General features: G+C 44.3%; 1 protein-coding gene across 1 annotated transcript in view; it reads left to right on the top strand.

The window, feature by feature from the left end:
* LOC132579566 (fibronectin type-III domain-containing protein 3A-like) overlaps nt 1–27,187 on the top strand; it is a 115,672-nt gene that overhangs the window by 59,760 nt on the left and 28,725 nt on the right. The window contains exons 5-17 of the mRNA XM_060250021.1: nt 5,328–5,562; nt 7,212–7,490; nt 13,479–13,534; nt 17,057–17,211; nt 17,918–17,977; nt 18,847–18,985; nt 20,529–20,582; nt 21,935–22,056; nt 22,150–22,324; nt 23,724–23,810; nt 24,582–24,720; nt 25,491–25,559; nt 25,818–25,936. Of these exons, the coding sequence (XP_060106004.1) occupies nt 5,328–5,562; nt 7,212–7,490; nt 13,479–13,534; nt 17,057–17,211; nt 17,918–17,977; nt 18,847–18,985; nt 20,529–20,582; nt 21,935–22,056; nt 22,150–22,324; nt 23,724–23,810; nt 24,582–24,720; nt 25,491–25,559; nt 25,818–25,936 (1,689 nt within the window). The remainder of the gene's footprint in view (nt 1–5,327; nt 5,563–7,211; nt 7,491–13,478; nt 13,535–17,056; nt 17,212–17,917; nt 17,978–18,846; nt 18,986–20,528; nt 20,583–21,934; nt 22,057–22,149; nt 22,325–23,723; nt 23,811–24,581; nt 24,721–25,490; nt 25,560–25,817; nt 25,937–27,187) is intronic.

Genomic DNA, 27,187 nt, shown 5'->3' with positions numbered 1-27,187 from the left:
TCTAAGCTGTAGAGTCTTGTGAGTAATGTTCCCTCTGAGTTAGGGTGAGCTAGCTCACAATTTTTTAGCCTCCAGCTCACACAGTTCTTTCTCAGCTCAGGAAAAATGGCCCTGGAGCAAGCTAATTTATACAGTAGCTCACAGCTTTCATGCCAGTAGCTCACAAAGTAGAATTTTTGCTCACAAGACTCCACAGCTTAGAGGGAACATTTGCTTGCGAGCAAAAATTCTACTTTGTGTGCTACTGGCTTTAAAGTTGTGAGCTGTCGGCATTAAAGTTGTGAGCTACTGCATAAATTAGTATGCTCTGGGGTCATCCTTCCTGAGCTAAGACAAAAATTTGTGAGCGGGAGGCTAAAAATCTGTGAGCTAACTCAGCTTCGAGGGAACACTGGTTATAAACAATGACTGCTTAAAAAGGGAAGTGGGTGGAGGATGGAGCACGCAAACTCACAGGGTGCTCTTGGTCCCTTAATCATTTCAAAATGCCTTTTAAAATCTTACTTGTTGCTTCTCAGTAATCCAAACACGGGATGTTATCTTCTCTGTTGGCTAGGAGACAGGTTCCTCGAAGAGAGATCACCAGAGAGCTAGATTTATCCTTCTGAAAGCTAGTCCTTCTCCTGCTCCAATTGGAGAAGATTCAGGTTCCAGCATCTGGTCTGCTGCTCATCTTCAGACCTGGCTTGTTTGTCCACAGACCAGGCTGAACAAATGAATCAGTCAAGAAAAGAAGTGCATCATCAGTGTTGGTCCCTGCTGGACTGAGCCTTTTCTCATCTGCTGTTTCCAAGTGCCAAGGGATATAGATTCCCCTCCCCTACCGCAAACTCATGTATCTTTTCCCACTAAAGCTGAAAGTGACCTCACAGCTTGGTATAACTTGGAAGGTAATGTGGGGAGGATTTGATTCTCCGCCAACAGTTCTGCTGGTCAAGTGAAGCAAAAGAGAAAACTGTTTATGTTTCTCCTTTCTCTGTTGTGACTCCACCAGCATCTGGGATAGGAAGCAGTGAGCCAGGAAGTTCTTTACTGGAGACATCTTCACAGTCAGGACAAGGCACAATTTTGCACCCTCTGTTCTTCTCCCCCGTGCTCCCCCCCACCCACCAAGTCTTCCCCAGTTTCCAGTCTTTCTAAAAAAACCAAACATATGCCTTAGTCAATGGAGAAAACATCCAGTCATTCGGGACATTTATAAAGTGTAGACCTTTAGTTATTTACTTAAAACATTTGAATGGTGCCTTTCCACCTAATCAGACAAGCATTGAAACATTTAAACAATTAAAAATACAGTTAAATGATAAAATTCAATTAAAAACTTGTAAACGTTGAGCGCTGGATAGAGGACAACTACCGTTTTTGAAGTTACGCCTAATGAAACAAAAAAGTCTTCACCTGCTGGTGAAAGACACAAGTAGAAGGAGACAGTTAATCTCCCTGTGTAGGGAGTTCTAACGTGTTGGTGCCACGACAGAGAAGGCCATTTCTCAGATCGCCACCCATCTAGCTTCAGATGGTGGGGGAAATGAAAGCAGGGCCTCTGAGGATGACCAGAGTGAGTGGGTAGGTTCATGTCAGAGATGGCAGCCCTTAAAGTACGTTGGTCCCAGGTTGTACAGGGCTCTAAACGGCAATGTCAGGAGCTTGAATTGAGCCTGGAAGCAAATTGGAAGCCGGTGTAGGTGGAACAAGATAGGAGTGCTATGGTCCTTATGACCCCCTCCAGTCAAGACTCTGGCCACAGCATTCTGTACCAGTTGTAGTGTCTGGACAGTCTTCAAGGGCTGCCCCACATAGAGCAAGGTGCAGCTCCACATAGAACAGCTAACTTAGCTGTTACCAAGGCCCACAGTGGCAAGGTCTTTTCTGCCCAAGAAGGGCTGCAGCTGGCTCACCTGCCGAAGCTGGTGAAAGGCACCCCTGGCCGCTGTTACCACCAATACTCCCTCTAAGCTGTGGAATCTCGGGGGCAAAAAGTCTACTTCATGAGCTGCTGGCATTAAAGTTGTGAGCTACTGCATAAATTAGTTTCCCCTAGAGCCATTTTTCCCAAACTAAGAAAAGAATGTGTGAGCCGGAGGCTAAAAAAACTGTGAGCTAGCTCACACTAACTAAGCCTAGCGGGAACTCTGGCTACCACCTGTTTATCTGACAGGAGGCCTGGATCCAGGATCTCTCCCCCAACCTATGATCTTGCTCCTTTAGTCCAGCACCATCCAGATCAGGGGGTAACCCATTTCCACCCCAGTATCACCTCTGTTTTGTTGAAATTAAGCATGTTTGCCCTTATCCATTCCATGTATCTGTTCTGAAAAATAAAAAAACCTTTCAAAGCATACTATCATCAGTTATGCACGCTGTTGCTTTTTAAAATATCAAAAGGTTTCTTTAAAAATGCAAATGTACTAACATAACTAGTTAATTGCTCTTGACTTTAAGGTCACATTACAAGTGAACTTCTGTCATAATAATCCCTGGCTTGACCCATCCTTTCTCCTTTAAGGCCAGCTGTTTCCCATCATTCTGATTTATCTGGAATTGAGAAACTTTCCAGTGCTGTGTGTTCGTCATAACTAGTAGTCCTACCTCTGTAAATCCTGCATAGCCAGCTAGGAGATTATTTGACAGCTGATAGGCCAAACTAAACATGCTTTGAGCAGAATTATTATTTTTAAGAGGAACTTTCAGACTGGAAGATTTACTTTGTCGTCTTAAGTTCTCTCTGACCCGGATGCAAGTTGTAATAAGATTTTGCCAAGTGGTTGATAAGCAAGCGTGCATTAACAGTTTACTGTTATAGGGATTTTTTAATGGCTTGATGTGAAGGTCTATTGTACACCAGTTTGTGTACACACACGGGTTAAGTCTGAGCAAATCATTAATTGTTTCAGGTTGCTATCAGGATCTAATATATGTAGCAGCTGTGCTCCACAAGACCATCCATTTAATCTATCTCAGCATTATGTACTAAGATAGGCAGTGGCTGTCAAAGGGTCTTCAACAGAGAGATGTCACTTCTAACACCTGCTGCTTTAGGTCTTTTAATGTGAGATGCTGGGAATTGAACCCAGGGTCCTTTGCATGCAACGGCAGTGTTTTCCCAGACTAGGAGCTGAAGCTGCACTTAATTCATAATTCATAGCAGAACATAAGAACTTAAGAGAAGCCGTATTGGATCAGGCCAGTAGCCCATCCAGTCCAACACTGTGTGTCACACAGTGCCCAAAAAACCCCAAATGCCATCAGAAGGTCCATCAGTGGGGCCAGGCCTCATTTTGGGCAGGAGCTCACAGGAGCAGAGCTCCGGAACCTCTAAATTTTCTTGAGCTTTCTTTCTGAACCCCCCCCCCCCCCCAAAAAAAAAGAAAGAAATTTCTTCTGGGCTCCATTGTTCAAACCCCCTGAGAGAAATTTGCTGAACTTTACGATTTGACAAACTTTCTAATATTTTTTTCCCCACAAAAAATGAAAAAATAACCAAAACATATAAAGCAGACAGATGGAAATCTTCATCATGCCGCTGTGGCCACATAGGAGAAAGTACTATATGATAGAAGTAAGGTTTTATTATGACAGTTATAATTCAAGAAGCATTGTAAGGTAGACGCTGAGCTGATATAATTCAGTACACCTTCCGATGATATCAGGGGTGGCATATGCAAATGAGTTATGCTATTGAGTTGTTCTAATGAGCTCCGGCATCTCTTACAAAATGACCCCTACGTGTAACATCTCTTTTGGAGACTATCAAGAACTTGTACAGGAGAAGCAAAATTAGGTTCATTGTTAATGCTGTAGCAGAGACACATTGGTCAGTATTGTTCTGTTATCCGCCGATAACTGGAAGTATAGGTATTTTTAATTCCACTGGTGGGAATCACTGCATCATAAAAGGGTGGCTAGCATTTCACATTGGCAGGCAGAATCTACATGCACATAATGCGCTTCCCGTTATTAGGCTGTGTGATGCTGTGTAATGCCAAATGTTTGTATATACTTTCATTTGAACATAGCCACCTTGAGCGGATTATAGAGAGGTGTGGTATTAATCCTCTAAACAAAATATTCTTTGATCACATACTTGATCAAATATTCTTTCATCATATACTACTTGGATGTGTGTAGCATAAGTATGTGTGCTTTGAGTCATGTCGCGTTGAGAGATTTAAAAAAAAAAAAATAGAAGTGGGAGGGGGGAAAGTAGATTATTTTGAAACGGTTGTCCTGCCCTCTTTCCAATAGGGATCCAGCACAGTTTACAGAAAAGTTAAACTCTAAATTTTGTCATGATACATAGCAACAGGAAACAAGAAAGTATCATATGAACACAGACATCACAGGCTGTTTGACTGTCCAGTTAAATCAGCTGACGCACGCTGAACCGCTAAGTGCCTTCAAAAGCTCTGCTATAAAACATTCAGCCTCGTAGACGTTTTTGCAGAACCGTGAATGGTAGGTTTTATTCAAATTTATTTTGAAGGAGAAGATTGAATTTATCTCCTGCCCTTCAATTGGAGCCTCAGAGCGGCTTACAATCTCCTTCCCTTCCTCTCCCCACAACAGGCACCTTGTGAGGTCGGTGGGGCTGAGAGAGCTCTGAGGGAACTGCTCTTGAGAGGACAGCCCTGAGAGAACTGTGACTGACCCAGGGTCACCCAACTGACTGCATGTGGAGGAGTGGAAAATCAAACCTGTTCCTCCAGATCAGAGTCCACCACAACACCAAAATGACAAGCTGTGCCTGGGAGGGGGAGGACTGATCTCTCACTCCCCCCCCCCCTTTATTTGTAGAGCACACCCAAACTGAAGTTAACGTTCTTTGGTTTGTGTCCAAGGACTTACTCACCTCCAAATACTACTGATCTGAGTGATGTGAGATTTTTCTGGCCCTTAACTAGAGGGTTTCTCTCTGCCTTTTTATTACCAATTAATAGGATCCATGAGTTGTGAAATTGAACCCTTCTCCGATGAGACTAAAGAGAAGGGGTGCAATTCCAAAGGCTGCCTGAACACAGTTTTGCTAAAAGCAGCTTGTGTGTATTTGTGTGTCTTGTTTCATTCAGGCTCCGTGTGTCATCTGCTGGGTCTTACAAGGTGAACTGAGGATGTGAATAACAATGTCGCATGATGGGATGTTTCTCAAGTTGGTTCTGTTGTTTAAAAACCACCAAGACCTCATAATGTGTAGCTCAAAAGCACAAAATACTTAGGATAAGATTTGGAGGGAGATGGAAGTAACGGGTCAAAGTAGCACAAAATCTCTGCTTTAAAGTTTTTTAAATATGTCCACAAACTTGATCTGTTTTTTTCGCTTTGCGTTATAGGTGGTGGAAGAAAACGGAGTTCGGAAAGTTATAATCATGCCGCATTCCACTGAATTCCACCCCTCCATGCATCCACCCCCTCCGCACGTGCCCCATTACATGCACCCTCACCCTGCTTTGCTTCCCCATCCACCTCATCCGGTGTACCCTCCAGTTCCGGGGACAGGAGAAATTCCACCGCAGTTCATTCATCAGCATCCTCCGCCACCCTCCCCGCATGTTTATCAAGAGCAAGGTAAGGTGTGAACAGTGCTTACCATTTTAACTGATGAGATGCAATGCAGCCTTGCAATCAAATTACCGGTATTCCAGAAGCTTGAGGGGCTTCTCTCTGTGTGGCACCTGGTAGTCAACAGACTCGTGCAGAATGCAGTGACCTGTCCCCTGGCTGGAGGGAGTCAACTAAGAACAATTCTTTATATGTCTTGAAACAGCCGCCCTGGCTGCCAGTTGAATTCCGGAACACATTCAAGGTGCTGGTGATTACCTTTAAAGCCTTAAATGGTCTGGGACCTTCCTACCTGGTGGACCATCACTTCTGACATGTTCACTTCTGGAATTTGGCATTCTTCAACCCACAACCTGTTCATGGTACCTAGCCCTTGGGATGTGTTTGCTTGGCATTCACCAGGATAAGGGCCTTCTTTGTGGTGGCCCCATCATGGTGGATCCAGCTGTCAGGCGGTACACGGGCCCTCCTAGGCCTGCAAAGCAGAGCTCTTCTGTTTAGCTTTTCATTATTTGGATCTGTTTATGTGGGCTTCTTTTTAGTTTTGCTAGTATTACTTTTTAAATTGATATTTGCAAACCCAGTGCAGATTACTACTATTACTACTACTTCTCCTCCTTATCCTTTTCTTCCTCATCTCTTTCTCCTCCTCTTCTTCTTCCTTTTCTTCCTCATCTCCTCCTTCTCCTGAAGGAGAAGATGTAAAATCCTAGCAGTTGTCATTCCTCCATGTGGTGGGTAAGGCTTAGGGTATCATTCCTCAGACTGATGAAGTGATGTTTCGTAATTGTTGGCATTAGAAATTAGGACAAGGGGGAGCCAGTATTAGTGCTATGGGATTGTCCACCCGGCACAGCCAATCCTAAAAACTGCTAACTCTCCTCAAATTCTCTTGCTCTTATTACTACATTATCTTCCAAAATGAGAGGCTGTGGCTCAGCAGTAGAGCATCTGCTTAGTACGTACAAGGTCCTGGGTTCAGTCCCCTGCAGCTCCAGCTAAAGGGATCAAGGAGAAAGACCTCTGTGTAAGATCCTGGAGAGTTGCTGCCAGTCTGAATACTGGCATTGATAGACCAGTGGCCTGATTTGCTATGTGTGTTCAAGACTGATCAATCTGTGTTCAATTATTATTTGCAGGGCTTTTTTTTTTGAGCAGGAACGCAGTTGCGGCTGGCTTAGTGTCAGGAGGTGTGGCCTAATATGCAAATGAGGCCCTGGTGAACTTTTCCCACAGAAAGCCCTGTGTGAAGTAATAAGAACATAAGAGAAGCCATGTTGGATCAGGCCAACGGCCCATCAAGTCCAACACTCTGTGTCACACAGTGGCAAAAAATTTTATATACACACATACACTGTGGGCTAATGATGCTTTCAGGGGTGTGGCCTAATATGCAAATGAGCTCCTGCTGGGCTTTTTCTACAAAAAAAGGTCCTGATTATTTGTATTTTGGCTTCTTCACTGCCCAACTCTCAAAGGCTTTTACACTTTTAAACACAGCAGTTCAGGTTAATCTGTCGTAATCTATCATAAATAGGATTCCTCATCTTCACTTCTGCAACCGTTTGTCTTTCTAACCCAAAAGGCGCTCGTTTTGTGTGTGTGTGTGTGTTTGTGTGTGTGTGCACCATCTAATATGCTCTTTCTCCCTTTAGAGTCCCGTTCCCATGGAAGAACAAATTTTGTTCAGCGAGATGAAAGGACTCTCAAAATGCAAGAGCATTTGAAGAAGAGGCTAAAAGACCGACAAGCCAGCGGGCATACAAATAATAAAATGAATAGCCCTCCTTCATCACCTCATAAAGTTCAAAATTCTTCTAACGCCAACATTCAGAATGGATATGGAAAGGGACAGCAAGGAGCAGGAGGGCCAGTAAAGCAGAAACAAGCAGGAAAGACCAGGGGAAGCCCACCAGCTGACGCAGAAATGGAAGGTACACCAGGGCTCCTCAACTCTCTGGGGAATGTGCATACGTTTGCATGCAAGTTCTAACAAGAATTTAATTGTATAACAAAGCGTAGAGGAGAAAATGGAGAAGCGTTTCTTCTTTTATTGCTTTAAGATTTAAAGAGGCAACATAAAAAAAATGAATTGTACAGGCTTAATTAAGTAGTGCAAACCTATTTCTCCATACCTTTGATAGAGGACATCTGCGATGTTTGAGACATCATGTTAATTGAGAACTTAACATGAGAGAGAGAGAGAGAGAGTCTGGATCCTAATACTGTGCTTCAAAGTGGACTATTATGATTAGAATATTTTTTCCTTCTGTTTATTGCAGAAGTTGTACATGCGCGGTGTAACTGTTGTTTCAGCCCAGTTAACACTAACTAACAAACACCAGGCCCCAACTTGTGTTTCTTTTACTCTGCTAAAAAACATTTCCATGACTCTGCATACTTATTCACTGCCCACTTTCTCTATATATTTAGGACCGCTTCCATTCCATACTATTGTCTGATGAAGTGTGCTTCGAGCACACAAAAACTTACATTCCGAATAAAACTTTGTTGGTCTTAAAGATGCAGCTTGACTCTTGCTTTGTTCTACTGCTTGGGACCAACACGGCTGCCCACCTGGATCTGTCTGCCTGATGCTGCCTTGCCTGTTATATTCTGTTCTTCCATAATGAGAATGAGGAATCACAAGAGAAGGGTGGTGTTATCCAAACCAGAGGCAAAGGATTGTAAAGAGGGTGCAGAAATGCAGTGCTCAGCAATGACAAACATGATCCTGATATATTTCAACCTGTTTACCATTTCAGGAGATAGATCAAGATGGGCAGCCATGTTAGTCTGTCTGTAGCAGCTGAAAAGAGCAAGAGTCCAGTAGCACCTTAAGAGCAAGTTGGTGTTGTGGTTTAAGTGTGTGGATTCTTATGTGGGAGAACCAGGTTTGATTCCCCACTCCTCCACTTGCAGCTGCTGGAAGGGCCTTGGGTCAGCCATAACTCCAGGCCTCATATTCAGCACAGCTCCTGAACCTTTCTGAGAGTTCCACCTCCTTGTCCATTGAATAGTAGGTGCAGCTGCATAACAATCCCTGGAAGAGCTCCACCACCTATTTTTCTACAAAATGACCCCTGCATAGCTCTCTCAGAGTTGTCCAAGAAAGGGCAGCTTCTGTGAAGCTCTCTCAGCCCCACGCACCTCACAGATTGTCTGTTGTGAGGGAGGAAGGTAAAGAAGAAGAAGAAGAAGATATTGGATTTATATCCCGCCCTCCACTCCAAAGAGTCTCAGAGCGGCTCACAATCTCCTTTACCTTCCTCCCCCACAACAGACACCCTGTGAGGTGGGTGGGGCTGGAGACGGCTCTCACAGCAGCTGCCCTTTCAAGGACAACTTCTGCCAGAGCTATGGCTGACCCAAGGCCATGCTAGCAGGTGCAAGTGGAGGAGTGGGGAATCAAACCCGGTTCTCCCAGATAAGAGTCCGCACACTTAACCACTACACCAAACTGGCTCTCCAGTTTGTGAGCCACTCTTGAGATTCAGAGATTGTGAGCCACTCTTGAGATTCAGAGTGAAGGGCGGGATGCAAATCCAATATCTTCTTCTTCATCTTCTTCTAAAGACTGCCATTTCAGGAAGCGATTGATATCAGTTGTGTGTCTGCATTCAGGGTGAATTTAGTAGCACTGGATATGCCTGCATCGGGGTTGGAAAATTTGTACTAATCCCTCTAGCCACAAGGTCAATATAGAGAGCCTAACTTCAAGGAAGTTTCTTGCGTAAGGAATGCCCTTGAAGGTTAGAGACTTGAATGTAGAAGGGATAACCAGGCTTGCTGGAGAGGCTCTTGAACTGCAAGATTGACTTTTCTCAAAATGAGGCCGTCTGTGTTTGCACAGAACCAACAGCGACAAGTGCTCCGTTGGCTTTTGTGTTTGAACTCAGTCTTGTGATCCGCGGTAGCCTGTGAATTCAGAATTGTCTTACGGGTTTTAATGATGTCAGCAAAAAGCCTGTGTGCTGTTCAAGAGAGTATGTTCTGTGCATTTGTCATTTGAAGTGGTAAAGCACAGAATTCAGGATTCAGCCACAGGCTACTTAAAAGGGTGCCTTTGTACCTGTATTGTTGGAGCAACAGTTTTTACTCCTGCAGTAACTTCAATGGTAAAGTATTTGCTTCCGTGCTTTCTGCACTGTTGACTCTGCTTACATCCCACTGGACTGGAGCAATATACCTTATTTCTGGAGTAACTTCTATTCTACAGCAGAAGAACAAATAATAGTACAGGTTCCAAAGCAGGAGTCAAGTAGCACCTTTTAGACCAGGGATGGGGAACCTCTGTCCCAAGGGCCGTATACGGCCCTTGAGGTCCCTTGGTGTGGCAGCCTCCCTGGGGCCTGGCTGGCCGGCCAGAACTGCTGCAGGGCCTGGAAAAGTTACTGTCACAGTTCAGTTTGCACTTGACTATCCCAGATGGTGTGGCCTAATATGCTAATGAGTGTGTGACCTAATATGCTAATATTAGGGGATGTGGTCTAATATTCTACTGAGCTCCTACAAAAAAGCCCTGGACCTATGCGTTTGTCTAGGGCAGTGGGCCATGTGTGTGCGCATGCACCAGATTAGGCTCTCCCCATATGACTTCAAATAGAAAAACAATTATTTGCATTAATTTTGCTGACCTGAGTCATTCTCCTTCGGCAAAGCACTGTTTTTTAAGTTGTTTTTTTTTTATGGCCCGTGAATGATGTTATAAATATCCATATGGCCCTTGGCAGAAAAAAGGTTCCCCACCCCTGTTTTAGACCAACCAAGTTTTATTGAGAATGTAAGCTTTCACGTGCTAGAAGCACACTTCATCAGACAATAGGATGGAATGGCAAGCAGTCCTTATTATAGAGAACGTGGGCCGTGAATTAGTATGCAAAACCATGGAAATATTTTTTAGCAGATTAAAAAAATCACAAATTGCGGTCTGGTGATTGCTAGTTTGGGTTGACTGGGCTAAAACAACAAAAACAAGGCAATATACATCAGAATAGATGATGTCTATGTCATTAGATATCCTGTGACCTGCAATAAATAAGAGTCTGTTGTAATCAGTCAGTCAGTCAGTCACATTTTATTTGTATCCCGCCCTCCCCGACCAAGCGGCTCCGGGCGGCTAACAGCAAAACTCAGTATATACATTATATAGTAAATAGCATTTAACTATAATTAATTAAAATCCATTAAAATTCTAAGAGCATTCTAAAAACATTAGTACATTTAGTGCTATTCCGTTGGCAAGTTTATTTGGCAGTTTAGTAGTTTCAGCTGGTGAAGGCCGCTTGGAACAAGATGGTTTTGCAGGCCCTGCAAATGTTAGCCCCGGGTTAAAAAGAGGGCATAAGTTTCTCAGTTTAATCTGCTAAAAAGCATTTCCATGATTTTGCATACTGATTCACTGCCCACATTCTCTATATTAAGGACTGCTGGCCATTCCATCCTGTTGTCTGATGAAGTTGTGCTTCTACTACACAAAAGCTTACATTCTGAATAAAACTGAATGGGGCAGTGGCTCAGTGGTAGAGCATCTGCTTGGGAAGCAGAAGGTCCCAGGTTCAATCCCCGGCATCTCCAAAAAAGGGTCCAGGCAAATAGGTGTGAAAAACCTCGGCTTGAGACCCTGGAGAGCCGCTGCTAGTCTGAGAAGACAATACTGACTTCGATGGACCAAGGGTCTGATTCAGTATAAGGCAGCTTCATATGTTCATATGGGAATGTTTCGGGGAGGGACGGTGGCTCAGTGGTAGAGCATCTGCTTGGGAAGCAGAAGGTCCCAGGTTCAATCCTTGGCATCTCCAAAAAGGGTCCAGGCAAATAGATGTGAAAAACCTCAGCTTGAGACCCTGGAGAGCCGCTGCCAGTCTGAGAAGACAATACTGACTTTGATGGATCAAAGGTCTGATTCAGTATAAGGCAGCTTCATATGCTCATATAAACTTTGTTGGTCTTGAAGGTGCAACTTGATTCCTGCTTGGTTCTACTGCTTCAGACCAACACAAATAGCAAACTTAATTGATAAGAGAAAAAGGAAAAAGAATATTCTGCATCTGCATTTAGGCCTGAGCTCATGAATCTTCTGTGCTTCCGTTGACTTATTCCACCCTTTGAATTAATTTGAGGCTTGGCAAGCTAAGTAGACAAGCTAGCATGAAATTATCTGAAACATGAGCACTGAAAATGCGTGACTTCCCCCTTTTATCATTTAAACAATCCTTGACAAAATTATAGTCTGAACTTTCGAATGCTGAAAGCCTCTTACAGCTCTCCCCCCCCCCCTCCAATTTTATATAAATACCTTATGGCAAGGTGGACAAACATCCTTTGTAGAAAAGCTTTGCTTATCTTGTGGTATGTAGCTAATCTCAAAAATGGACTTCTCCCAAAGAATTTCGGGGAGGGGGGGCTTTTAACAAAAGAAAAACAGGGCACAGTGTGTCTCCAAAATAAAGCAGTAGATGGACAAGTTTACTGTTGGGATTTTAATGCTCCAGAATTCCAAAATTCCTTTAGCCAAAGGAAAACAAAGATGTTTTGAGGTCCTTGATGTGAACTGCGAGGAAGCTTGTGCAACTCTGTTACATCTGTGAAGTGGTCAAAATAAAGAAGGGCAATGAACTTTGCACTGCATATACCAGGGGTGTCAAACTTATAGCCCATGGGCCACAATCACCCCACCCAGGGCTTTAATCACTCCCATGGCTCTTTTCTTCCCTCTCCTCCCCTTCCTGTCCTCACCCTTTGAAGGTCCAAGGTTGCTGAAGTTCCCAGCTCTTTTGCCTTCTGTTTGCCTGCTTCAACAAGAAGCTCTTCTTGGCTTGCAAAGCCACAAAGAAAATGCATAATGGATTTTCCATTAAGGTCTCTGTCCCCAGATGGACTACTCTGGGACTGTTTCTAGCAATAGAAACAGTGCTCTGGGACTGGAATGACAGCCCCCGGAGTAGAATGACTGTACCTAGCAATAGAATCTGTATCCTGGGACTGGAATGACAAGGTGCACAGTGGAATGACAGCCCCTGGGAGTAGCAGTGGTGTTCTGGGAATGGAATTTCACTCTGGGGGCCCTCATTTCAATCCCAGAATGCTTCTTGTTCTCTCAGGGACTGTCATTTCGCTCTGTGGGCTGTTATTCCAATCTCAGAGTAGTCTGTCTTGCCCCAGATACCTTAGTAGAAAATCTGTTCCATGTTTTCCTTCCAACTTTGTCTGTGCTGCAATGTATTTCAATGGAGTGGTGCTCAAGTTGTTCCACTGTCCAGCGTTTGCATGGCCAGTTGATGCTGTTGCTTGCTGGAGTTGTCTCCTTGTAAACAAAGGGTTGATGCATTGAACCAGCTTGTGTCTGCTTAGTGGACCTGAGAACTGGTGCCTAGTGAGTACTTTAACCTGGGAACCCACTTCAAAGGGAGATGTTACACTAGAGAGTCATTGCCAATCTGAGATGACTGGGGAGGCAGTAGAAGCTTGCAGTGCCCAGCCATTTCATGTTTTCCTAGACTCAGACCATTTTATATTTTTAGTCTCCGCTGTGACCCTTATGCTTTTTCTTGAAGTTTCATTTTTAAAATGAAATGCCACTATTCCCCCACCTTTCTGTTTTAAACAAAACATCTCAAGAGTTTTAAGCATGTTTACATTTTAAATAAAAAACCAGTATCTTGGTTTTTTTCTGTATCCTTTATAAAGTTTATATCTCCGCTACCTGGGATTACATTTTATGACATGCATGGCCTGGCCCCCCAAGTCCCATTTAAGTCAGATCCGGCCCTCATAACAAATGAGTTCAACATACCTAGTATATACTATGGTTTAAAATCTTATGAAGCTGTCTCCATTGTGGTTGCAATAATGTTTTAAAAAAAAACCTGTAGGATTTTTATTTTTGCCTCCTCATCTAATACATATTTGTGTGTTTTCAGAATCTGACACAGAATCCAGAAAGCCGCAAGAGGTCTTTAGCATCAGTAAACCTATAGTAAGTGACCTCTTTTAAAAGGTACGGGATTCCATTTGCATTCTTTTCGACAAATCCTGCGCCAAAGGAAAAGATTTTATAGTGCATTAAGACTCCGGTAGAATCCACAGAGAAAATGGGTTTCCATCGGTGTGAACTAGCCGCAGAAGTTGCAGCTGTATGATCTTGTAGATGATAGATGGGGGATCTCAAGAACATATGAACATATGAAGCTGCCTTCTACTGAATCAGACCCTTGGTCCATCAAAGTCAGTATTGTCTTCTCAGACTGGCAGCGGCTCTCCAGGGTCTCAAGCTGAGGTTTTTCACACCTATTTGCCTGGACCCTTTTTTGGAGATGCCAGGGATTGAACCTGGGACCTTCTGCTTCCCAAGCAGATGCTCTACCACTGAGCCACCGTCCCTCCCCCAAGTATCTCAGTATCTGATATTGTGATAAGACATGGAGGGAAACTTTTGTTTTTGAACATGACACTGCCTCACACCACTGTTCCATCAGCATTATAAACTCCGCTTGGCAGCAAGTCTCCAGGGTCTCAAGAAGAGAACAGTCTTTCCCAGGTCTTTTTTTGGTAGAGAAAGCCCAGCAGGAACTCATTTGCATATTAGGCCACACACCCCTGACGTCGCCATTGTTTCACATAGGGCTTTTTTTGTAGGAAAAGCCCAGCAGGAACGCATTTTCGTATTAAGCCACACCCCCTGACACCAAGCCAGCCGGAACTGCGCTCCTGTGTGTTCCTGCTCAAAAAAAGCCCTGGGCTTTCCCATCACTCTGACTTGAGATGTTGAAGTCTGAACCTGGGATTTTATTTAGCATGTGCACTACTACAAAGCAGTGGTCTCTGTCCTAGTTACTTGCTTAACACCAGATGATAAGTAAGGCTGGTCGAACTACTTCTGCGCTGCCATGGCGTCTGTGGGCAAAGGAAGGTCTTTCCCACCACCTGAGATTCTTCCACTATAAATGCTATGGTTTAAAGCTAGGATCTTTGCAACTCATGCCTTATGCCACTGAGCCATACTGAGCTGTAGAAATGGACCATATGAAACAGCCTGTTCTAGGGTTGCCAGGTCCAACTCAGGAAACATCTGGAGACTTTAGGGGCGGAGCCAAGAGCAAGGTTGTGACCACTGTTCCCTCTAAGCTGAGTTAGTGTGAGCTAGATCACAGTTTTTTAGCTTCCGGCCTTTTGTCTTAGCTCAGGAAAAAATGGCCCCAGAGCAAACTAATTTATACAGTAGCTCACCCCTTGAATGCCGGTAGCTCGCAAAGTAGAATTTTTGCTCACAAGACTCCACAGCCTAGAGGGAGTATTGGTTGTGACAAGCAAGACTGAACTCCGAAGGGAGTTCTGGCCATCACATGTCAAGGGACTGTGCTCCTTTTAAATGCCTTGTCTCCGTTTGGAAATAATGAAGGGTAGGGGCACCTTCTTTTGGGGCTCATAGAATTGCACCCCCTGGTCCAATTCTTTTGAAACGTGAGGATTTTTTGCAGGGAGAGGCATCAGATACTATGCTGAAATTTTAGTGCTTCTACCTCAGAAAACACACACCCTCCCCAGCCTCAGACTGATTCTCCATTATACCCTAAGGGACCAGTCTCCATAGGGTATAATGGAATGCCCAGCAGACATTACCCCCTCCCCCCACTCTCTGCTAACGTTCTCTGCTAGCTCAGTATTGTCTGCTCTGACTAGCCGCGGCTTTGCAGATGTCTTGGGCCGTGCTGCGTTTTTTAACCCCAAAAGTCAGGCACTGAACCGGAAACATTCTGTTTTTGAAGCGTGTAAGTTCTGTTTTCTCAGAGCTATTACAAGCCCATATTGTTTGTCCTTCTGAGCTTACATCAGTTCTCTGAAAACTCCAGATTCTCAAGGCTTGCAATGGCCTTTGGTCATTTACGGTAAATTACCGCTACTACAAATTCCCAAGGGATGTGAAGTTTGGCAACATGCAAGATTGCAAGTATTTTGAAATCCTCAGAATTACAATTACAAGGTTTGACACAAAGCCTGCTTAAGTTAGATTCCTGCGAGCTTTGAGCCAGCTCTGCTTGGGGGTTGGGGGTGGAATGAATAATAGTTGCACAGTCAACACAAGCAAGTGGAAGCAGATAAAGGGTTTCACTTGCCATCTTGAGTACCCCATCTATGGTACATTAAAATACTTTAAAACTTGTATTCTACCATGAGATAGAAGTATCTGGGACAACCCCCCCCCCCAACCCAGCCCTAACAGAACTGTCCTATCAGAACATTTGCTATAGGAGAGCACCACACTGCAATGCTGGCATTGTTCACTGTAGCGGCGGGGGGAGTTCATGTCCCAATAACTACATCTATGTAATGCCAAAGGGGAGGGGGCATGGTTCAGTGGTAGAGCCTTTGCTTGGCATGCAGAAAGTCCCAGGTTCAATCCTCAGCCTCTCCATTTAAAAGGACCAGGTAGCAGGTTGATGAGAAAGATCTCTACCTGAGACCCTGGGGAGTAGGCAATACTGACTTCGATGGACCAAGGGTATGAATTCAGTACAAGGCAGCTTCATGTGTTCAGTCCATGTGTACTTGAAACCTGTTGCTAAGGAAATTGCAAATATTCCAAGGGCTCCTTCACACGTGAGTTTTCCTACCGTATTTGTTATTGCTGTGGAAAATATTTACAGCATTGTGTGGGACGTATCCACGTTTGCCTCTTAAGTATATCTGCTGGGAAGCCAGTGAGCCGAATGGGTTGGCTTTTCACAGTATACACGGTGTCATCAAAATAGATGCATGCTTTCTCCTACATGGCAAAGGGTAAAGTAAACTTTGAAAACAAATGGTAAAAAGAATTCCCCCCCCCCCTAACTATACTCTGGAAAGACTGTTCCTTAATGCGTCTGGTCTTCAGCCTTCCAGGTGATGCCTACCAGGGAGTTGTGCCAGACGCTACTGTCACTAAGGGTGTGCATTTCGATCTACTTGAACTGAAAATATACCTAGAAAATAAAAAAGTAAAGGTAAAGGTAGTCCCCTGTGCAAGCACCAGTCGTTTCCGACTCTGAGGTGACGTTGCTTTCACAACATTTTCACGGCAGACTTTTTACGGGGTGGTTTGCCATTGCCTTCCCCAGTCATCTACACTTTCCCCCCAGCAAGCTGGGGACTCATTTTACCGACCTCGGAAGGATGGAAGGCTGAATCAACCTGGAGCCGGCTACCTGAACCAGCTTCCGCTGGAATTGAACTCAGGTCGTGAGCAGAGGGCTCCGAATACTGCAGCTTTACCACTCTGTGCCATGGGGCTCTTTTAGTAGGAGTACTTACATATATGCAAGTTAAGCTTACACACACCCCCCACACACACACACCCAAAACAACCCTTTGGACTCCCACCCACATAAACGCACACAGCTTCAATGATAAAGCACTTTCACTAATGGGTAAAGGAAAAAAATAGGAGGCTGAAGCACGCACTTTATCTGATACACAAGGCATGCCGGAAAAGTAGCTCTATTTGGTCTTTTGTTCTTCAAAGGTTTCTGAAATACATGCAAGGTCGGCAGTCCTGTCCTGGAATCCTCCAGTCGCTTCACAAAATGGAGAAACTCCGAACGTCACAACTGAAACATTCACGTTTGAGGTGGCAATTTCGAACAGTGGCAAAAATGGAAAATTTAAATCAATTTACACGTAAGTTTGGTTTCACGCCATAAAACCTCTGCTTGACATCGTGGGTTGGGCCGTTCAATCTCCCCTCCTTACTTCAACCCTCGTCTGACATGGCTTTTGTCCAGGCAAGTCCATAACCCCCCAGCATAGCCTTTTTTGGGAAGTCAGACGGCTTCCCCTCCTCCCTTTGTCATAAGCAGGGCTTTTTTTGCAGCAGGAGCTCCTTTGCATATTAGGCTGCACCCCCCTGATGCAGCCAATCCTCCAAGAGTTTACAGGGCCTACTGTAAACTCCAGGAGGATTGGCTACATCAGGGGTGTGTGGCCTAATACACGATGGAGTTTCTGCTCCAAAAAAAACCTTGGCCATAAGCAGAAAAGCTGGTTGGATCTAACTTCCTTCTGGCGATATGCTCAGCAGGACTGATTTCCAGCTTTGTGTCCAAGAAATTATTTTTAGATAGATTATAGGTAATTCCTGCCTCTAGGATCCTGCCTCTAAATATCTGGATTGCACAAACTCAGGGAAACACTGAGTTGGACCACGTTGACCACTATCTGCATATCTAGAGTACAGTGCCATGTTGTTACCATGCATTGCAAGGATATTCACTGAAGTGGGCAACTATTTCAAATTGTGTGGCAAGAAATACATTGCTGTAGGCCACTGTAGAATATTACGTTTAGAAATATTTAGCTGTTGCCTAATGGATTTGCTTCTCCACAGTGGTGAAGAGATGACTTTTACTATTCCGGAACTCAGACCAGCGACGGACTACCACATTAGGTGAGCATGGAGAGAGGGGGTGTCACAAGAAATGGAACCTGTTGTGGAAATGGTCTCTTCCATAGTCCTTCTTAAAAGTAAAAGGTAAAGGTAGTCTCCTGTCCAAGCACCAGTCATTTTTGACTCTGGGGTGACATTGCTTTCACAATGTTTTCACAGCAGACTTTTTACGGGGTGGTTTGTCCTTGCCTTCCCCAGTCATCTACACTTTCCCCCCAGCAAGCTGGGTCCGCATTTTACCGACCTCAGAAGGATGGAAGGCTGAGTCAACCTCAAGCCAGCTGCCTGAACCAGCTTCCACTGGGATCAAACTCAGGTCATGAGCAGATGGCTCTGGCTAGTCCTTCTTGCCGCTTCCCGGATAGCAGCCTAGATTGAAATTATTTCAAAGATAAAAGGAACATTTGCAACTGACTGGGGTTAGGCATTGAGCTGGCACAGTATATGTTGTCCTCTATACTGTATCCAATGTTGTGTTTGCTGGGTAATACTTCTGGTGCTTTAGAATATCAAATACATTTTTTCTTCTCTGACATTAGGACAGCACCGTTTCGCTGCTGCTGTTTAGCCGCTTGTTTGTTCTTGGAGCTGATAAAATCCCCAGCCTTACTGTGCAGGGGAGGCTGACACAAAAGCCAAGGTGCCCCATGTTTTTTCTTCAACAAGGGCAGAACTGCCTCTTTAGCATCTTCTCCTTTCTTCCTAGCTGGGCAGCTGATGTAGAAGAAGAGTTACACATACCAAATCCTGCCCTCTAAATAACTATCAGTGCATTATCAGCAGTCCCAGATCTTTAGATCTTGGTGTCATTGTATCCCTGGAGCATTTCTTTAACCTGTAATATCTTTTTTTCCTTCCCCCAATTATAGACTTTCAGCCACAAATAGTTCCACAAAGGATATTGTTTCAGAACTGGCAAGTTTCACTACAGAGAGCTGTGAACCAGACCCTCCAGCTGCACCAAAAGTGGTCAACAGAACCAAAAACAGCCTGAATCTACAATGGAAGGTAATTTTTTAAAATATTTAAGCCATCAAGAACAGCTTCAGGGAGTTGCTGTCCAGGAGCGATGGACACAGACTGAGTGCCCGAATGGCAAAGGTGCTTTCAGACCAACCCGGCAAGCTGAAACTGGGCACTAGCATAGCCTCATGATGCTCTGACTGCTAGGTTAGTATGAAGATGGGTCACTGAACATATAATAGTTGACACTCTGGATATGGGTTACCTAAACGTTTCTGGAGGGCAGCACTCTTGCATATACGCAATTGGATGTTTGGGAGGCTGCAGAAAACAAGGAGAATTCATCAGTATGTAAGAAAGATGGAGCAGGACATTATGTTTAATTTGGTGTGGGTCGCTTCTGCTAATGGGGCACTCCCATCTCAGGAAGTTTTCTGTTGCCAGTTTTGTAATCCATTTTCAGCCTCGCTGAGAAAGGTGAGCAATAAATAAAATGAGCCTGTTGCTATAGGGGAAGGCTCCTTGTGCCAGGGGAAAGTTCGACCATAAGCAGAAATTGCCTGTGGGATCCAACCCAGAAGTTTCTTATTCATGGGTCATGGACTGCAGAGGGAAAAGCGTTAGTTTATGGTTCCATCCTGCAAATGGGAGAGCCTTCACCACCATAAGAAGTCGCTGGATTTCATTGAATCTGCTTAGAATCCTTGATGAGTTGTTATATCAGTTCCATATAAGTACTGGATTACAAGGCCCACAAGTGCTCCCTTAACTGGAGGAGAGCAACAATGCTGCATGGTAGAGCATCTGTTTAATATGCACACAAGGTCCCGGGTTCCATCCCTGGCATCTCCAGTTAAAAGGACCGGACAGTGAAAGACCTCAGTCTGGGACCCCGGAGTACTGCTGCCAGTCTGAGTAGACGGTAGTGACCTTCATGAACTGATGGTCTGATTTGGTACAAGGCAGTGTCATGTATGTGAATGGGAAGTATGCCTCAACAAGTGATGCTGTCGTATTTGCTGGTTTCTTTCTCCATGTCGGTTGTGCACTTGTCTCCTCAGTCCATTTCCAAGTCATACCCGCATGGGCATTTGCTGGATTCAGTTCAACGTGAACCATTCCCGGGGTTCAGTTTACACTTTACAAGTATTTTGGTTTGAAAGATTTTTTTTCTTTGAGAGTGTGAAGAAGGCGGCTGACAACTCCTGCAAAATGCAGAAAACTACATTAACCAAAGCGCAGTCCAGTGAAAGGCTGTATTATTGTTCTACCTACTTTGCGTATCGTGTTGAAACCAACACTTGAGATTGCAGAATACCTTTTCCAGTCTTTGTTAATGGAAGTATCAGATGCACAAATGTTAAAAACGTATCAAGGAGACACAGCAAAATAATATAAAATGGAGGTCAAAACACTGCCCTCCCCACCCCTGGCTTTGCTCTGGTAACGCTTACACAGTGTCGGATAAAACTCAATATTGTATAAATGTATCCACCAATACTACTTTCTTAACAGTACTTCACTTATCTTTGACAAAATTTGCAGTGTTAAGCATTCAGGCAAAATAGTTCTCTCTCTTCCTTTTCAGTCCTCAAATGATAACGGCTCCAAGATAACTAGCTACCTTTTAGAATGGGACGAGGTAAGTTCTTTGCTTTTGAGAGGGGAACTGTCGTTTTAGTCATTTCCGTAGGACTGAAAACGTGCGCTGCCTAATTCCGGTGTGCCGCTCAGCAGGTTGAGTACCGTGGATTGGTTCTGCTAGCAGCACTGCTTTAAGGACCCGTCTGTTGATACAAGACGCTTTTCTGCTAACAGGGTCCAGTTGCTTCGTGTTTCCACGAGGCTGAAAGATCACTTTCGCCTAGGTGAAGATGAATGCGCTGCAATCTCTGTTTCCCAGAAAACCAGTATGGAAAATGAGATGGCTTCCCTAAAGCGCTCAGTCTGAACGTTACCAAACACTTTGCCATTGTGTTATTCATTTTACTTTATGGCCCTGGGTGCGTTTTACTTTGTTATTGCTGCCTCAGTATTTCCACAGTAATAATTCTGTTTTTATTATTACTGTACGGGAGGTCTAGTGATAGAAAGGTGGCACATGCATTTTTAAAATAACACAAACTAGATTTATTACACACACACACACACACCCCAAAAAAGGAAAGTCTGTTGTTTGCTTTAGGGTCTGCAGTGTTGGTGCTTATGGTGAAAGAGATCATTGCAGAGGCACTTGTGGTTTGAAAGGGTTAATAGCATCAACAGGAGCAGAAGGGGCAGGAAGAAGAGACTGGGAATTGTTGAAAGATAGCCCAGCCCAGCCCAGCCTGGCACGAAGCAGCCTGATCCGGTGGGGGAAACTAATGCAACAGGCTCTGGATCTAGAGCAGGGATGGCCAAACTTGCTTAGCCTAACAGCCACATAGAATAAATGTCAGATGTCTGAGAGCCACAAGACATGAACATGAGATGTTTAAAAGCCGCAAGGCAGGCAAGCAGGAAATAGATGGAGAGGTGGAAAGAAAGCAACTTTAACTTTAAGTGCATTCTCCAAGCCGCCAACTAGCTCGGCTTGGAGAAGTGATTTAAAGACAGAAATGCCTTTTCCAAGCTGGCTGGCGGGACGGATGTTTGAGAGCCACACAATATGTGTGAAAGAGCCACACATGGCTCCCGAGCCATAGTTTGGCCACCCCTGATCTAGCGCTTGTGTTGCCTCACTGGTTTTCATATTACTGCTGCTGGAGTGGGGCTACATAGTGAGCTTGGGTTATGGATTTCCCCCCCTGAAGTCCCACAGAAATTGAAAAGTCGCAAGCAAAACTAATCATGCCCGTGAAGCAAATCTATGAAAAAATTGCGAGATGTATTGAAGGATAGCACTTGGCTTGCCTCTGTACAGAAGCTAGCATTTTTAAGCCTTATCAGGGGCGACTGTCTAGTGAGTCTGCTGTGTATGGTGAGCGATCTGATGGCTCTGTTTTCTTTGAAAAGGGAAAGAACGGCGCATTCAAGGAATGCTACTACGGTCATCTAAAGCAGCACAAACTGACCAAGCTTACCCCTTCCACAAAATACGCATTCAGGCTGGCGGCTAAAAACGACATCGGAATGAGGTAAACATGGGGCTGTGCAGTTATGTGGTTTCCGTAAAGTTTTTCATGACCCAGAGCTTTTCCTGATCTCATGAATCTTTTCCCCCTCTTCAGTGGGTTCAGTGAGACACTGGTATGTCACACCGTAGGAGTTGTTCCCCCACCGCCTCTGCCCCCTCGGCTCACCGACGGAGGAGTGACTTGGCTATCACTAGAATGGAGTCCTCCAAGTGGGATCTCTTCAGACGACTCCCTCACCTACATTCTAGAAATGGAGGAGGAAGGTTCTGTAAGTGTCTGCCATTCTTAATGGGTTTGGAAACCTGGAGGGTTCGCCAAACTGGCTGATTCACTTCCAGACAGTTTCCCAAAGTGGTATTTTTCTTTTCTTTCTTTTTTAAACATATGATGAGCTTATTTTAAAAATTCCAAGTTATACAGAACTTTGTTGGGTGAAGTAGTATCAAGTAGATTAATTCCATATATAACTAAATTCGGCTATGGGTATACATAACATTGTAGAACATCTTATTTAACATTTAAGATAACATCCAGTTCTGACTGGCATCCCCTTGGAGGTCATTTCTGGGCCAAGGCAGTGTGTTGCACTTACGATATTTGGAGCGATATTATATGAAGCATATTGTGGGCTTTTTCTCTCCGGCTGCCAAACTACCCATCTGTGGGAGGTGTCTGATTGCTAACAGGAGGGTCACCATCTAGAACACTGAAGCTGCCATCTTGTATCAAACACTACAGGATCACTCAGCGAATAATTTCTAGACTGTTTAAAACATCCCAGAGAAAGGAGCAGTCAAGCTGTCCTGAATTATTCCAGGGTTTTTCAGGCATAATGCACTGGCAAAACCGTTGCTGTGCAAGTCAATTCCAGCGAGTACTGAATGGCCAGTTGAAGATGGAGCCTAATTGTTGCCAGCAAATTTGTACAGTCCCTGCAGTCTAAAGCACTGCTGGGCATATGCGGGGCTCCGCGCTGGACACGTGCAGAGCTCCATGTAAGCCAATGCTGCACGAGGCACTCCATTCTCAGTATTCGCTCTTCATGCATAACAGAGCACAGTTTAGTTCTGAGTGTGCAGGGAGGGGCTTTGGCTCAGCCCTAGATCAGCAGATTGACATGCCAAAGACCCCAGTTTCAGTCCTTGGTGTCTTCAGCTAAAGGGTCTCAGGAAGTGGGTGCTGAGAGATCAGCAAAGACAAACAGCCAGTTTGGTGTAGTGGTTAAGTGCGTGGACTCTTATCTGGGAGAACAGGGTTTGATTCCCCATTCCTCCACATGCATCTGCTGGAATCGCCTTGGGTCAGCCATAGCTGTCATAGGAGTTGTCCTTGAAAGGGCAGCTTCTGTGAGAGCTCTCAGCCCCACCCACCTCACAGGGTGTCTGTTGTGAGGAGATTGCGACCACTCTATGACTCTGAGATTCAGAGTATAGGGCGGTATATAAATCCAATATCTTCTTCTTTCTTTGCCCTGAGACTGGAGAACTGCTGCCATTAGGTGGAGCAGTGATTGGACTCGCTAGAAGATCACTTCACGTGTTCAGTTTTTAAAAGCCCAAGTTGTCACGGTTGGATTTTAGCTGATATGTTTCTTGATCTAATAAATGGTTATGGGAAATGTCTCATTTCATTTTTCCCCCCTCTTTGTTTTCTTCCCCACTCCCCAGGATTATGGTTTTCAAGCAGGGTACAATGGAGATGAACTTTCTTGCACTTTAAAAGACCTTAGGAGGAGTACTTCCTACAAATTCAGGGTACGTCCCAAACTCAAGCATGTGTGAGAATAAAGATTATTTGTGTTTCTGTAAAGAACTCAGAATTCTATAGAGAGAAATCATGGCCAGGTGAATGTTGATCTCCTCAACGTACTACAAAACCCATCAAGCTGGGTGCCATAACTGGAAGTAAAAACAAGTTTGGAAATCTAAACCCCTGTGCTCTGTCACATCTGAAATTATATTTCTTCTTGTCTTCTTCATCAAAGACAGGCTGTTCCTAATCCTTTGTACGCTCAGATGTTATACTTTCAAACAGGGCTTTCTTTGTAGAAAAAAAGCCCAGCAGGAACTCATTTGCATATTAGGCCATGCCCCTTGGCATCACCACTGTTTCATAAGGGGCTTTTTTGTAGAAAAAGCCCAGTAGGAACTCATTTGTGTCTCAAGCCACACCCCCTGACACTGCATTCCTGTGCATTCCTGCTTTAAAAAAAAAGCCCTGCTTTTAAATAATGTTAAGTTAATTTTTCCTCAGTTTTTGATCTAGGTAAGCTGTTAGTGGAAAATGTATAGCTACCTACTTACCTTCTGAATAATTTTTTCCCCTGTATTGTTTACAAGTTTATTTAATAAAATAAGAAAAAAAAAATTTTAAAAAAACCCCGACAGGCTGTTCCTAAGCCTTTCTTCCAAGTTCCCCTCGGACAGTTCTCGCTGTTAGATATTGCCCCCGCCCCTAATTCCTGTCCTGTCCCCCATCCAGATTTAAGCTGCTGTTTTACATCCCGTTTGTTGATTCCACAACAGATTTTTGCCCACAACACTGAAGGAAAAAGCGGTCCTAGCGAGGTCGTAGAATACAGCACAAGCCCCGACAATCCTGGACCTCCAAGTAAACCGGCTGTAAAGGGAAAGATCCACCCTCATAATGTGAAAGTCACCTGGGGTAAGTGAGCTTCCATTTACTGTAGCCAGACTCTCTTTTCTCCCCCTCCTTGTTACGTCAGAAGAGGCAATACTGGCTACGGTTCAGCACTTTGCATTTGCTGTCTCGGCATGTAATCAACTGTGGAGAAGTAATGAGTGAGGGGCGCATTAGTCTGGACTGATGGGTTGGCCGATTGCCGTGATCACAGCCTATTTAGCATGCCTCTGTGTACAACATTGTTCAGAATTCTTTTCTGCTTCCCTATGCATCCAAGCCTGATTCTGCATATGCTGCATCGTCTTGATCCATGTGTCACTTAATGCAGTGTGTCCAAAAAACTGCAGCGAGCTAAACATAAAAGGCTGGTACAAGAAGGCTAGGACCAGATGTCCAGGTCTGACTCTTCTTTCCGGGTCAGGATATTTTGTTAGAGATTGGTGAAGAGTCCAGAGTGTGGAAGAGGAGAGCGAAGTTGTGAAAGGGAAATTTTTTTAAAAGAAACAAAAATTAGTAGTAAGAAAAGGGTCGCGGTACCGGAGCTGGGGGCTTCCCGGGCAGCAAGGTGAAAACCCCCAACCCTTCCTTCACTGGAGCTCAGCATTGTGGGTTTTTTAAATAATCCCCCCCTCCCCAACGCTCACACCCCCCCTCCCCAACGTCTTAGAGCCAGCCTTCGGGGCTACCCAGCGTTGCCTTGCAGCCAAGGCATTTGGATTGGGTTGAAAGAAAATGTTAAAGATTACCGTCCTTCAGATATCGCTTTGAACCAAACACGTTCCTTCTTTCAGATCCACCAAAGGATACTGGAGGGTCAGACATCTCCAAGTATATTTTAGAAATCTCAGAATCGTCACTTGGTAAGCTGCTGAGCTTTCTTCAGTTATTTGCATGCATCTGGACAAAAAACAGCTTTTGTAGTTGGCCACAAATTTTTAACTGGTACGGGAGACAGGATTGCTACAATAGTGCTCCTTTCTGCCACCAGAATTGTTCCTGCCATTTAATTTTTTAATGCATGGCTTAGAGGATGATATTCTTCAATAACATTACAAAGCTGCCCCTCCCTCTTTCTTTCTCTAAGGTACACTGTAATTCATATTTGATTTTTCTCTTAGGAAGTAAATGGGAAACAGCATATACTGGCTCTGTGCGAGAACATGTCTGTGCTCATCTCAAGCCGGGTACTTCCTACCGGCTAAGGGTTTACTGCGTTGGTAAAGGGGGCCAAAGTCAGGTGAGCAACAACGGTCTCCCAAAGCAAGATGTTATGTGTATTATAGTTTCACGTAAGCATAGAAAAGCTATATATATTAATTTTATGTGCATGTATGTGTGTGTGTGTAGCACCTGGAAGTCATGTCGACCTCTGACGTTTTGCCCCTTCTGGATGCATGGAGGGCGTTCAGAGAGGTGGCTGAATAAAGCCTGCCCCTGCCCTCCCGCCTGCTTGTATTCCAAGGAAGTCTCCCATTCATGTACTTACCAGAGTTGACCCTGCTTAGCTTCTGAGATCTGACGAGATTGGGGTTGCCTGGACTATCCAGGTCAGGGCAGAATTTTACAGTAGCTGCCAAACTTGTTTGCCCTGGGAATCTCCGTGTTTGCAGTAGTTCTATTAAGAGTTTAAATGAAGTACAGGATAGAATGGTTTAGCTACAGACTACAGCAGGGGTGGCCAAACTGTGGCTCAGGAGCCACATGTGGCTCTTTCACACATATTGTGTGGCTCTCCAAGCTCCCACCACACCATTGGCCGGCGGCTTGGAGAACGCATTTAAAGTCAAAATTGCTTTCTTTCCACCTCTCTCTCCCTCGTCCCATTTATTTCCTGCCTGCCTGCCTGCTCCGTGGCTCTCAAACATCTAATATTCATGTCTTGTGGCTCTCAAACATTTATTCTATGTGGCTCTTTCATTAAGCAAGTTTGGCCACCCCTGGACTATAGTTTCTGATTTCTTCATGTTAGTAGCCCATATCACTGCAGAATTTAAAATGAGCAATGCCTGTTGAAGTCTCTGAAGTCCAGAAGACAGTTAAGTAGAATATCGGATGATCAGAAAGCAGGGTTTGCACTCTTGGAGTCATTTGTTGCCCTTCTCGTAAGCAGAGTAAATAATGCACAGTAAAAAAAATGCATGCAAACGGGCACAAACACTATTTAGCCCTCTTGGCACAGAACGTTTGTACATCCTAGCCCTGAATTATCACCACTACAGCACAGAGGGGCATGCCACCCAGCTTTCAAAAATTTGTGCTCCTGATGGAATTTGTGAAATAAATGTAGTTGGATTTCCCCACCTGAAGTTTTAATGTCTTAATAGCATCGCAGTAAACAGCACTAATTAAGAAGTAATAACAGTGCCATCTAGGGATTAAAAGTGTATATGTTTGAGATGTTTTAATAAACTTACTGTGATTTTACTGTAATAATGTAATTTTATGTTGTTTTGATTGATGTTAGCTAGCCTGAGCCCGTCAGGGGAGG

Source organism: Heteronotia binoei, chromosome 11 (assembly GCF_032191835.1).
Source record: "Heteronotia binoei isolate CCM8104 ecotype False Entrance Well chromosome 11, APGP_CSIRO_Hbin_v1, whole genome shotgun sequence".
Taxonomy (NCBI): domain Eukaryota; kingdom Metazoa; phylum Chordata; class Lepidosauria; order Squamata; family Gekkonidae; genus Heteronotia; species Heteronotia binoei.
This window is presented reverse-complemented; position numbering and strand designations above follow the sequence as displayed.